Source organism: Schistocerca serialis, chromosome 5, assembly GCF_023864345.2.
Source record: "Schistocerca serialis cubense isolate TAMUIC-IGC-003099 chromosome 5, iqSchSeri2.2, whole genome shotgun sequence".
NCBI lineage: Eukaryota > Metazoa > Arthropoda > Insecta > Orthoptera > Acrididae > Schistocerca > Schistocerca serialis.
In genome coordinates this window covers 14,164,748-14,178,953 of record NC_064642.1, presented here as the reverse complement: position 1 = coordinate 14,178,953, position 14,206 = coordinate 14,164,748, and the positions used below count along the sequence as shown (strand labels likewise).

Genomic DNA, 14,206 nt, shown 5'->3' with positions numbered 1-14,206 from the left:
TGTAGAGGCACTATGGTTCAAGTTTAAAAAAACAGCTGACCATGCACCGGATAGATATGTATCAATTACAATAGTTCATGATGGGAAGGACTCTTCATGGTATACAGCCACTATAAAGAAACTTCTAAAGAAACAGACTACTCCATTATAGGAATAAAACAAAGCACAGGGATATAGACAGGGAGATCCTGAATGAAACGTGCCTGGCAGTCAAGAGAGCAATGTGAGAAAACCTCAATGATTTCCATTGCAGAATATTGCCAAAAGATCTTTCACAAAACCCACAGACATTCTGATCACACGTAAAGGCTGTTAGTAGCGCCAAGTTAGTGTTCAGTCGCCCATGGACAAGACAGGAATTGAAATTGAGGGTAGCAATGGAAAAGCAGAAATGCATAATTATATTTTCAAAAGTTCAAAAAGAAAAGCCAAGAGTATTGTCGCAAGTTAATTCTCATACCACTGAAAAGATGTGTGAAATAGTGATTAGTGTCAGTGGCAATGAGAAACAACTGGAATCATTAAAATCGGACAAGGCCACACGGCCCGATGGAATTCCTATCTGATTCTATACCCAATTTGTGGCCGAGTTGGCCCCTCTGTTAACCATAATCCATCAGATTCCTCAAACAAGAAGCTGTGTCCAGTAGTTGGAAGAAAGCTCAGTTCACACTAGGGCTGTAGAGGGGAGCAGAGAGGGGTGGGGGGACATGCCTCGCCTCACTCTCGCAGTGCAGCCAGCCCAAACCCATGTTTCGTGCTTCAGTGAAAGCAGATGTGAAGTATGGTGACAGTGAATGCTCAAACAAGTGAAGACATTTATCTCTACAAAGCGCATAACAACTATCAGAAATGATATAAATTACAAACACTCTTTCTGATTGAAAACCAATGTAATTCAATATATACAACATTTACATACTGCACGAAACATGTTTGTCAAATTATTTTAGTCACTCTCAGCTGTGTTTGTATGTAAAGACTCATTATCTGCTGTGTCCGCGTGGGATAAGCTCGCGTGTTCCGCTGCGTCTGTATTAAATCAACCCTCACTGGAGTCATTAACACGTATAATGAGGTCGTCAACCACTGTTTCCACTACACCATCGCACCTCCTGTAGTCATGCTCCACCTCTTGCACTTTTCTGCAGTATCCTTCCCAGAACTGAACGTATTGTCCATTAGTTTTTTGTGACAGGCAGTAAACATGTCACCAGAGACGACGTACTCCATCAAGAACTTTTTAATTTTCACCCATGCAAATTCAACTGCTTTCAGATCACAACTGTATGGCAGTAGGCGAACTATAGTGTCTCCTGCACTCTTTGCCAGTTCATCTACTATGTATGTCTTTTCACTCGGTTTATTCGCTTGCACAAGGGCATACAGCTCAGCCTTTGTCATGCTGTCATTGCATTTAACTTTTCTTCTTCACAGCCATTCTATTATTGCCACCCTCAAGTAATATATTGATTATGTTTTGTCCACCTGCCTACATTGATAAGACACACTGTCCATAACAATGACGATCTGTTGGAAGATAAGGGAGTACCATCTCGAAAAACCATTCTCGAAATTGTCCGAGTTCATTTGGCCCCAGTAGTCCCCTCGAGTCGATTTCGCCAAGAACTTTAGCTCTGCTTGCTTCACAAACCTGTCTTCTGAGCCAATACTTGCCACTACCATCCTTCTGGACCCATTTCCCCATGCTATAAAACCCAATATATCTTGTGGGCTCTCCCAGCATTTGCAGCATGTCACATTGCTATCAATCCACGACTCATGAACATAAAAAAAATATTTTGTTCAGCTTCCCTAATGCTCCTCATGTGTGCTACGAAATGAGACCACCAAAGAACAATGTCACCACGTTCTTACAACATATTCCATTTGTTCATTATGGATTTCCACACAAATCCCATTGACTCCATTAAAGTTCTTAATGAGGTACTGCCCCATCTCCAACTTGTCTTCTTGTGCAGCAATGAAAGAAGTTTTTCCCTGCTTGGTACTACTTTTTCTTGTATGTAGAACTCTGTGACTGTATTCCTTATAACTAATTTACTGAAGTCATCGACTTCTTGAATACTGCTCTCTCTCTCTTCCTAAGTGAAACAAAGTAAAAAAAAAAGCACTTTCAAACTAGCAGCTGCCTAGTTGGAAGCATCATAGCATATAAACAGCTTTACACTTGTACAGTACAAATTAGAACTAAAACAAACCTTTTCTTTCCCGGATTATCAGGCAATTCGCCTGAAAGCGAGTAACAAACTTACTAATTCCATCTAATGTTCTTACACTTTTGCTGGTGTAAGTGGCAGCTCTCTTACGGGCCTTTGTGATAGGGTGTAGAAGCTTTCTGATTTCCTTTTCCATCTCGCAACACTCTAGCACATTGTGTATCATTTTACAAGCACCACTTCGTACTACGAATCTCCCTTTCCTCTTAGGGGTCATAGTAGTATAGTGGAACGCTGTGATTGACCTCGAGCAGCGTCTTCACTCATTTCAAAATACAATACGAGCAACAAGCAATGCAGAACAGAAAGCAGAACAAACTGGATAATACACGAGGCATGGTAATGGTTGGCAATGCAGTAAAAATAGTGGGACATGCCGAATCTCTACTGCTAACTTCATAAACCGTAGATCAAAACAATCCCCATCTAAAACTGCCATGACATAGTGTTCGAGCGATAACTAACAGAATGACCTCCTCCCGGCCAAACAGCATGGATTTCAAAAACACAGATCATGTGACACCCAACAAGCACTTTCATCATGTGGCATCCTGAAAGTGAGGGATTGAAGCAGCCCATTAGATGACATATTTCTCAATTTCTAAGAAGCATTTAACTTCATACCACATCTACACATTATCAAAAGTATGACCATATGAGGCATCATGCAAAATTCCTGACTAGACAGAGAATTTTTTGGTAGTGAGGATGCATCAAGTTATCTCAGATTGAGAGTCACTGCCAGATACAGGCTTAGCTTTAGGCATACCCTAGGGATGTATGTAGGGTCTCTAGCTGTTCATATTGTATATGACTGACCTTGTGGAAAATATTAACAGTAACGTAACCTTCAGCAGATGATGCAGTTATCTACGTGGATGTACAGTCTGAAAGAAACTGCACAAATATTGATAAGAGTTCGAGTTGGCAACTTTATTCAGAAATGCAAAATTGTATACTTCACAACACTGAAGTGTCTTAGGACAACTTTATCAACGAAATAGTTGGAATCGGCAAACTCGTACAAATACCTGGGTGTAACAGTTCTTTGGAACATGAAGTGGAATGATCACATAGATTAAATCATGGGCAAAACAGGTACCAGACTTCTCTTTATTGGTATGAAGTAGGGAAATACAGCTTACAAATCACTCGTGAGGCATTTCCTAGGATACTGCTCACATGTGTGGGATCCTTACCCAACAGAACTAACAGTGATATTGAACTTACATAAAAATGATTGAGCAAATATATGCAGGGACGCACTTTCAAGAAGTCATGTTTTCGAGTGGCACAGAAGGATTCATGAAGGCAAAGATTCAGTGCAAGATGATCCCACAGAGCTGGTCACCCATCTACAGCACACACTGATGCAAATGTAGGGCATGTAAGGCAAGACTACTCTGTTGTGTGTGTGTGTGTGTGTGTGTGTGTGTGTGTGTGTGTGTGTGCGCGCGCGTGTATGAGAGTAACACACTGCAATTTAAGAAATTACCGTACATTCTCACTTGTAACATAACTCAACATTTATAAAAGGAAATTTACTTTGAAAGTAATGCTTCTGAATTTACCATTTGCAATATTTTCCCATGACCTGCTAGAAATGGAAGCAGTTGTGCTGTCACACTCATAGGAACAAGACCCGTGAGAAGTATTGCACTGTCTTTGACACATTTTGCTGTCAGCAGATGTTTGTAGGTGCACTGTGTTTTGTTGTTTTAGATGGTACATTTTCTTTGCAACTAAAGTTTTATTTTAGTGTTATTCTCTTTTTTATGTTTTACTGCTGTAGTACTATTCTGCAGTTGTTGGCTAAAGTAAAATTCTTCATTGGAGTATCATTTCTTACCTGTCAAAATTACAAAAATTTAACTGAAAATTAAAATAATTTATCTTCCTGTAATGCTAAAAAGTTCCTGTTTTTCCCCACATTTCCCAGATTGTATACACCCTGATCAAGAACTTAACTGAGACACAGACCACTGAAGTGATAGCATGACAGCATACAGACTAACATTAACCTGGCCTAAGGACATAGAACTGAATGGAGATTACGATGAAAAATAGTATTTTATAGCTGAAGAATCAGGAAACCATACAGTGTACTTAAACTATAAATAAATTTAACCTGCTTTGAGAGGGGGGAGGGGCGAGTTCCATTACTTATTGAATGACCTTCATACATATAAATAAAAAAAACTGTACTAACCCATGCTCGTAAGTCCACACATAAATATCACTATCAATTGTAAGCCAAGCTCTGCCAATTTCAGGAAATAATCCCATCATACAATTGCACTGCATATCTGGAGAAAGTTAAGTGAGATATTCAACTTTTAGTAGCTGTAGAACTTAGCATTTATACTACAATCGTAGAATTATGTGCATTCATGTATGTAATACACCCTGAACATGCACATACAGTTTTTCCCTTTATCCTAGTAATGTAACTACAGCATAATGAGATGAATGACTTGCTTTTAAAAACTGACCTCTGTATCACAAAGCATGCATATAATACAGATTTGTTAGGAATGTAAAAAAAGGATACGACCAAAATGCTCCATCACTTCTCTTGGTAAAGGAACTTTGTTAATGGATTTAATTTGTTTCACTGATGAAAGTCCTTCTATAGAAGGGTAATCCATTTCTGTTAAGCCACTGACTGTTGCCGTTCCACCTGAAACCACAAAATTGAATTATAAGGGTTCTCCCAAGCAACTTATAGCCACAGTAAAAGTTGTAGTCATATACGGGGGAGAGGGATTGAGAGTGAAAGGAAGCATCTTTTCACTATATGTATCAGGAAGGAAGGAAGGAAGGAAGCTCTATTCTCTGAGAGGGAGGAATGGCAACAAGAAATGAGATAATTCTTAAGACTTCTCTAACAAACTGAGTTAGAGGAGACATAACAGAACAAGACAAGGAAGAAAGCTTTTAAGGTTCTGAGGCTTAATAACCAAGTCTGAAATTTCCATTTTGAATCATACAGTAAAAAAACGGTTCTTAAGTAGAGGCCCTTCAATTAAATACAATATTAGGACTACAGGCTTGTCATTAGACAGTAAATAGAATTCCATAGCGAACAGATAAAGTAGCCTTCAAAGAGTGACTCATGACACTGTGCTGTTGCTCTTGTGGTTTTTATTTCTGAGTCATGTCCTCTGACTGGTTGATATGGCCTGCCATGAATTTCTCTTCTGTGTCAGCCTCTTCATTCCAGAGTAACACTTAAATCCTACAGCCTAAATTATTTGTTGGATATATTCGAATCTGTGTCTTACCCTACAGTTTTTTCCAACCAAAACTCCCTCTTGTACCATGGAGGTTACTACACAATGTCCTATTACCCTGTCTCTTCTCAGTGTTTTCCATATGTTCATTTCTTCACTGATGCTTCTTTAGCATCACATCTCAGATACTTTGCCTCTTCTTTTCTGGCTTTTCCCCACAGCCAACAATTCACTACCACACAATGCTGTACTCCTAATGTATACTCTTATAAATTTCTTTGTGTGTTTGATACTAGTAGACTTCTTTTGGCTATGAATGCCCTCTTTGCCTGGGTATTTTTTATGTACACATTGCTTTGTCCATCATGTATTATTTTACTTACAAGGTAGCATAATTCTTGAACTACTACTGCTTCGCGGTCACCAAGTGTTTCATTAAGTTCATCGCTAATGTCATTTCTGATACCCCTAATTACTTTTGTCTTTCTTCAGTTACTGTCAGTCCATACTTTGTATTCTTCCATCCAGCAAGTCCCATATTCTTAATTTTCCCTGAGGTTGGCAATGCCATCAGCGAATATTATCACTTTGAAATTTAATCACATTCCTGATCTTTCCTTTATTTCAGTCATTTCTTCCTCAGTTTACAGGACGAACAGTAGGGGCCAAAAACTACAGCCCTGTCTTACACCCTTTCCATTCTGAGAATTATATGCTTGATCTTCCAACATAACTGTCCCTTTTGGTTGTTGTACAAATTGTATGTTACCCCTATTTCCTTACAAATTACTCCCACTTTTCTGAAAAGTTTTTTTCTGAATCAACAAATCCTATGAACATAGCTTTATTTTTCTTGTCTTGCTTTCATTATCAAGCACAATGTTAGAACTGCCTCTCGGGCACCATTACCTTTCAAAAAACCAAACAGATCATCTTTTAACAGCTCCTCAATTTTCTTTTCCATTCTTCTGTATATTATTCGTGTTCGGAACTTGGACACAGGAGCTGTTAAACTGATTGTATGATATCTCTTGCCCTTGTTATCTTAGGGATTGGTGGATGTTTTTCTGCAAGTCTGATTGTATGTCTCCAGTCTCCGATTCTACACACCCACCTGTAAAACCATTTAGTTACTGCACCCAGCAATTTTAGAAATTTCAAAAGGATGTTATCTATCCCTTCTGCCTCATATGATTGCAAGTCTTCTGGATCCTCTATGTTTTCCATATCAACCCCCATTAATTCTTCTACTGCATCAGACAGTTTCTCTGCTTTGAAGAAGTCTTTAATGTACTCTTTCGACCTATCTGCTCCTTCCCCTGTGTTTCACGCTGAAATTCCCACTGCATTCTTATTGTTGATGCTCTTACTTTTAATTTCAGTGAAGGTTCTAGGTAGCATTAATTTTGTAAGCAGTGATAATTTTAAGAGGTTACCTACACTAAATTTAGGGTTGGTTGGTTCGTGGGATTAAAGGGACCAGACTGCTACGGTCATCGGTCCCTTTTTCCAAAACTTAAAAACACCCACACAGAATAAAAATAAACAAGGAAAAGATGACAGATGACACAGGATAAGAGAAACTTAGACAAAGACCAGACAAAAACGAAGTAAAATCACACAGTGTGTGACAGTGGTTGGCTGACCAGAGAGAATAAAAAGGAAAAGCCAACAAACGAGAAACATATTAAAAACCCAGTCTAAAACCGTAGGCTAAAGGCCACACTCAACACAAAATAAAGACAAACACTTAGAGCAAGTGATACAAGCCCCCTGCCCGAATAAAATGCAAAACTAAGCCCGCCATGACAGTGTCATTTGTTAAAAGGGCAGGGAGCGTATCAGGCAGCGCAAATGTCTGACTGAGCACAGCTAAAAGCAGACAGGCCAATAAAATGTGCAACACCGTCAAAACCGCCCCGCAGCGACAGAGAGGCGGGTCCCCATGGCTGAGTAAATATCTATGCGTCAGCCGGATGTGTCCAACGCGGAGCCGACAAAGGACGACTGAGTCCCTGTGAACGGCTCGCATGGATGACTGCCACACAGCCGCCATCTCCTTGACAGCACAGAGTTTATTAGGTGTGGTCAGATCACGCCATTCAGCGTCCCAAAGCGAGAGAACTGCACGGCGTAAGACTGCCTGCAACTCAGTTTCTGGGAGGCTTACCTCCAGAGTTGGTTCACTGGTGGCCTGTTTGGCCAGGCGGTCTACATGTTCATTGCCGGGTATCCCAACATGGCCTGGGGTCCACACAACGACCACAGAGCAGCCGCAACGGGCAAGAGCATGGAGGGACTCCTGTACAGCCATCACCAGCCGAGAGCGAGGGAAACACTGGTCAATAGCTCGTAAACTGCTCAGGGAGTCGCTACAGATAACGAAAGACTCACCTGAGCAGGAGCGGGTATACTCTAGGGGCATGAAAGATGGCAACCAGCTCAGCAGTGAAAACGCTGCGGCCAGCCGGCAATGAATGTTGTTCGTAGTGGTCCCCTAGAGTGAGAGCATAACCAACATGACCAGCAACCATCGAACCCTCAGTGTAAACAATGCCAGAACCCTGATATGTGGCAAGGATGGAAAGAAAGGGGCGGTGGAAGACCTCTGGAGGGACTGAGTCCTTCGGGCCCTGTGCCAATTCGAGCCGAAGGCAACGGCGAGGCACACACCACAGGGGTGTATGCAGAGGGGCCCGGAAAGGAGGTGGGAGAGGGAAAACACCAAGCCCAGAGAGAAGCTCTCTGACATGGACCGCGATCGTACAACCTGACCACGGCCGACTTTCTGAGATGGACGACCGACTGTGGGAACAGAGGCCGATAGTTAGGGTGCCCGGGCAAGCTACAAACATGCATAGCATAAGCGGCCAGTAAACGCTGGCGCCGTAACCGCAGTGGAGGGACACCTGCCTCCACAAGTATGCTGCCCACAGGGCTGATCCGGAAACCACCAGTGGCAAGTCGGATCCCGCTGTGAAGGATTGGGTCCAGCACCCGCAACACAGATGGGGATGCTGAACCATAAACCAGGCTCCCATAATCCAGACGGGACTGGATTAATGCCTGGTAGAGCCGTAAGAGGATAGAGCGGTCGGGGCCCCAGCTGGTGTGGCTCAAGCATCGCAGAGCATTAAGATGTCGCCAACGTATCTTTTTAAGCTGTCGAATATGTCGAAGACAAGTCAGCCGGGCATCAAAAATCACACCCAAAAACCGATGTGTCTCCACCACACCAAGAAGTTCGCCAGCAAAATAAAGCTGCGGCTCAGGGTGAAATTTTCGTCGCCGGCAGAAATCCATAACACAGATCTTGGCAGCCGAAAACTGGAAGCCATGCGCTACAGCCCAAGACTGCGCCTTGCGGGTAGTGCACTGCAGCTGACGTTCAGCAGCTGCAATGCCAATGGAGCTATAGTAGAGGCAGAAGTCGTCAGCATACAAGGAAGCTGAAACAGATGTTCCCACCGCCACAGCGAGCCCTTTAATTGCAATTAAAAACAGGCAGTCACTTAGGACAGACCCCTGTGGTACCCCGTTCTCCTGAACTCTAGAGGAACTATGGGAGGCCGCAACTTGCACGCCGAAGATATGATGTGACAGAAAATTTTGTAGGAAAATCGGCAGTGGCCCCCGAAGACCCCAACCATGAAGCGTAGAGAGGATGTGATGGCACCATGTCGTATCGTACGCCTTCCGCATGTCGAAAAAGACAGCGACGAGGTGCTGACGGCGGGCAAAGGCCTTACAGGTGGCTGACTCCAGGCTCACCAGATTGTCGGCGGCAAAGTGGCCTTTACGGAACCCACCCTGAGATGGAGCCAGAAGGCCCCGAGACTCGTACCCAACTCAACCGCCGGCTCACCATGCGTTCGAGCAACTTGCAAAGAATGTTGGTGAGGCTAATGGGACAGTAGCTGTCCACCTCCAATGGATTCTTGCCAGGTTTCAAAATGGGAATAACAATGCTGTCCCGCCATTGCGACGGAAACTCACCCTCAACCCAGATACGGTTGTAACGGTCGAGGGGGCGTAGCTGGCAGTCCACTGAAAGGTGTTTCAGCATCTGACAGTGGATGGCCCGGGAGCTGTATCAAGGCAAGCGGCTAGGGCACTGTGGAGTTCCCACTCACTGAATGGAACATGGTAGGATTAAGGATGGCGGGTGCGAAATGAAAGGCTCCGATGATCCACCCACTCTTTAATGGAGCGGAAGGCCAGAGGGTAATTCGGAGATGCGGAACTCTGAGCAAAATGCTATGCCAAGAGGTTTGCAATTATGTCGGAGTCAGTACAAACCGCTCCATTCAGTGAGAGCGCAGGGACGCTGACAGGGGTCCGATAGCCATAGAGGTGCCTAATCTTGGCCCAAACCTGCAATGGAGAGATATGGAGCCCAATGGTGGAGACATACTGTTCCCAGCACTCCTGCTTTCATTGGTGGATAAGGCGGCGGGCCCGCACATGCAGCCATTTGAAGGCGATGAGGTGTTCTATTGAGGGATGTCGCTTGTGACACTGGAGCACCTGCCGGCAATCTTTAATCGCCTCAGCGATCTCAGGCGACCACCGAGGCACAGTTCTCAGCCGAGGGGACCCAGAAGAACAGGGAATGGCAGATTCTGCAGCCGTAACGAAGCCGGTGGTGACCGAGTGAACCACAGCATCAATGGCTTCATTAGAAAGAAGCGCAATAGTGGCCATGGAGGAGAACAAGTCCCAGTCAGCCTTATTCATAGCCCTTCTGCAAGGGTGCCCAGAAGAGTGACGCTGTGGCAGTGACAGAAAGATCGGAAAGTGGTCACTACCACACAGGTCGTCATGCACACTCCATTGGACAGACGGTAAGAGGCTAGGGCTGCAGATCGAAAGGTCGATGGCGGAGTATGTGCCATGTGCCACACTGAAATGTGTGAAGGCACCATCGTTTAAAAGGGAAAGGTCGACCTGTGCCAATACATTCTCAATGGTGGCGCCTTGACCTGTTGCCACTGACCCACCCCACAGAGGGTTATGGGCGTTGAAGTCACCCAGTAACAGGAAAGGTGGCGGCAATTGGGCTATCAGTGCCACCAGGACATGCTGCGGGACAACATCATCCGGTGGAAGATAGAGACTGCAGACAGTAACAGCCTGTGGCGTTCACACCCGAACAGCGACAGCCTATGAAGGTGTTTGTAGAGGGACAGACTCGCTATGAAGAGTGTGAAGGACATAGATGCAGACACCGCCAGACACCCTTTCATTAGCTGCCCAGTTCTTATAATAACCCCGATAGCCATGGAGGGTGAGGGTTCACATTGCTGGAAACCAAATTTCTTGAAGAGCAATGCAGAAGAAAGGGTGAAGGCTGAGAAGTTGTCTGAGCTCAGCAAGATGGTGGAAGAAACCGCCGCAGTTCCACTGAAGAATGACATTGTCCATGGCTGAGGAAGGTGGGAAGGGAGTGGGGAGGCAGATTACGCTGCTGGGTCGCTTGCTGCCACCAATTCAGTACCCGCACGAATGATATCCATTGCGTCCGAGGATCCGGTGAGATCTAGGTCTTCAACAGACGCCAGAGTCTCTACCTCATCCTCAGACGCTGAGCTTGCAGGAAGTGGTGGGACGGGTGCCACCACACTGCCGTCATTCTTGGGAACCACCTTCTTTCTCTGCTTCTCGCGCTGTGCCTTCAGTGGTTCAGGCTGGGAGGGTTTCACTGGGTCAGTCTCAGGGACGGACGACGACCATGTGACCCTACAACCAGCGACTGGTGGTTGTTTCAGCCACTTGCAGGTGTCCGCTTTTCCGCTGGTCGGAACTTGTAAAGGGATGTCCCAAAGGGACCCCTTCCCGGCGAGAGTAGCCGAAGAAGCCTTACTCTTCTCTGGCTGGGAAGTGGGAACTGATGTCCCCGATGGTTGGGGGGCGGGAGGGGGGGGAGGGGTGTTACTCCTGAAGTAGATGGAGCGGGAGCAACAGGGAGTGAAGTGCCTCCCCACAATCAAAGGGCCTGTGGATTCTGACCCCTATCATAGAGCCAACCGTACGTGACGACACGGGGGGTGGGAGAACTGCTGTTGCAGCAGCGGCGTAGGTCGACGTCATTAGCACAGGATGGAGCCTCTCACATTTCCGCTTAGCCTCGGTGTAGGTCAGGCGGTCCAGGGTCTTATATTCCATTATCTTCCGTTCTTTCTGGAACATCCTACAGTCCGGCGAGCAGGGCAAATGGCATTCTCCACAGTTAACACAGATAGGAGGCAGGGCACATGGAGTATTGGGATGCGAAGGACGTCCACAATCTCGACATGTGATGCTGGAAGTACATTGGGTTGACATATGCCCAAACGTCCAGCATTTAAAACACATCGAGGGAGGGACATATGGCTTCACATCACAGCGGTAAACCATCGCCTTGATCTTTTAGGGTAAGACATCACCCTTGAAGGCCAAGATGAAGGCACCGGTGGCTACCTGATTATCCCTCGGACCCCGATGGACGCGCCGAACACCTCGTCGTTCTAGGTTGGCACATAGTTCATCATCTGACTGCAGAAGAAGATCCCTGTGGAAGATAATACCCTGGACCATGTTTAGACTCTTATGGGGCGTGATGCTAACTGAAACATCCCCCAACTTGTCACAAGCGAGCAACCTCCGTGACTGGGCAGAGGATGCCGTTTTGATGAGAACTGAACCAGAGCGCATTTTGGACAAGCCCTCCACCTCCCCGAACTTGTTCTCTATATGCTCCACAAAAAACTGGGGTATCGTCGACATAAATGGTTCACCATCAACTCGTGTACAGACAAGGTATCGGGGTGAATAATCGGCACTGCTGTCTTAAGCCATATGTGCCTCCCATGGAGTGGCCAGGGAGAGAAATGATCTCTGATCATATTTCTTCCTGTTGAGGTTAGACCTGGATCGCTTAGAGACTGCTGGTGGAGGCCCACCAGCAAGAGATGATGTACCACGGTTCATTGCGGGTCATCCGCCCTGATGCTACCCACTCCAACCAGGGGCTCTCACCACGGGTGCCACCCAGCCACAGCAAAGACCACCTGGCAGGATGGCCTTTGCCGGGAGTCCTGATGCCCCAGAGGGATAGGCATCAACTCCTTGGCACACGTGGGGAGGTAGCAACTCAGGCATCAGCAGTGCGATCCCTGTGTAGTCAGGGGGCTACCACCAAGAGAGTACATGACGACCCCACCACAATGGACTGGCTACCATGCTGATGTCGGGTGTCTAATATCCATGTGTATCATGAGGGCAAAGATGGAAGTGCACAACAGAGAGCATGTATGCTACCCGGAACACACTGCAGCTGACGTGGCCGGAAGCTCGGTGTAAGGCCAACTCCATGACAATATCAGGTGTGCCAGATCTTAGGGCAAGATGGATATAGAATGCACCACGTAAGGCGTCCTTCCCCAAACGGTATGAACTAATGGAAAATTTTGAAATATAGTGGTCAAACCCCGTAGGGGACCATCACATCAAGGCCGAAACGTTGGATACTCCTTTTAGTCGCCTATTACGACAGGCAGGAATACCGCCGGCCTAATCTTACCACCAGACTCGCAGGGGGGCTAAATTTATGGAAGAGTAGAGGAAGCTTATGAATGAGCATACAAAAACACTTGAATGGTCTGGGGAGGGGGTCACACTCCTTAAGACAGTCAAAATAGGATTGAGCAACTTTTTAGAAGCCATTGCTGCACTCAGTGTTTACAGTCTTGCACGCGAGATGTAGTGGAATACCTTGCAGTCATCAGACAGTGAACATGGTTATGGTGTGATGTTACTTGAATACAGACAATAGCAATATTAAGTACTCAGCCTGTAAATTCAATGTAGATGTATATAGATTGTGGATTTTTTTTTTTTTAATTAGAAATTCTGACATGTAATGAACTAATTTTTGGCTGTAATCCATTTGAAAATGGCTACACCGTAGAACCTGCATTTGTAGATTTTGTGAATAAAGTTGCAAGTGTCAAAAGTGGCAAAGTTGTTTCTTCAAAAACTGATATAAACACACATTTCTAAGGAGGACAAACAGGAGCTTAATGCAAGAAGAATGTGGTTAAAATCTGAAATAATAGCAATTATAAGAAAACAAGGAAGATAATAAACAGGGTAAGAGGGCTAGCAAGAGTACAGATGGCACTCAGGACGTCCTCAGGCTCAGCATGTGGCAGGAGGCACACCTCCCAACAACCTAATGTCTTCTGACTAATAAAGGTCAAAACATTAAAGCTGTGAATAAAAACTAATCTCTTGGAGAAACCATAAAACCTCCCCGGCTGTCCTTTCATTATCAGCCACAATTGGGCATAAGACGTCCTTGTGATTCATGTGTTCGTCAAATAGCTGTAATGATGGGGCCACTCCAGGAAGATGTGAACCAGCACTAGCAAAGAATCACAGCCATGTAGGTGGGGTGGGGAGGGGTCTGGCTCTGGCTGCAAAGTTTAAAATCACAACCCAGATGGGCATGACCAACACAAAGCCAGCATAAGGCAGTGGACTCTCTCCAAGACAAACAGAAGGAGTAACATTGCACAGCAGTGGTCTCCACAATAGCACACAGTTTGTTGGAAGGAGCAGAAGCCCACCTTTCTCGGCTTTAACTGTGACAGATTGCATGCTCACAAAACAGTGACCAGTTGCCATATAACAAATGCCAGTCATTAGTCATTTCCCTAGTTAAGCGATCAGTTACTCTTTCCCTGGGATTCC

General features: G+C 45.3%; 1 protein-coding gene across 3 annotated transcripts in view; it reads right to left on the bottom strand.

Moving 5' to 3' along the window:
• Window positions 1–14,206, bottom strand: part of LOC126481249 (nuclear pore complex protein Nup155) — a 267,575-nt gene that overhangs the window by 236,542 nt on the left and 16,827 nt on the right. For all 3 annotated transcript variants that reach the window (XM_050104864.1, XM_050104862.1, XM_050104863.1), the window contains exons 3-4: window positions 4,792–4,920; window positions 4,450–4,546 (exon numbers count right to left, since the gene is read on the bottom strand). In XM_050104864.1, the coding sequence (XP_049960821.1) occupies window positions 4,450–4,546; window positions 4,792–4,920 (226 nt within the window). The remainder of the gene's footprint in view (window positions 1–4,449; window positions 4,547–4,791; window positions 4,921–14,206) is intronic.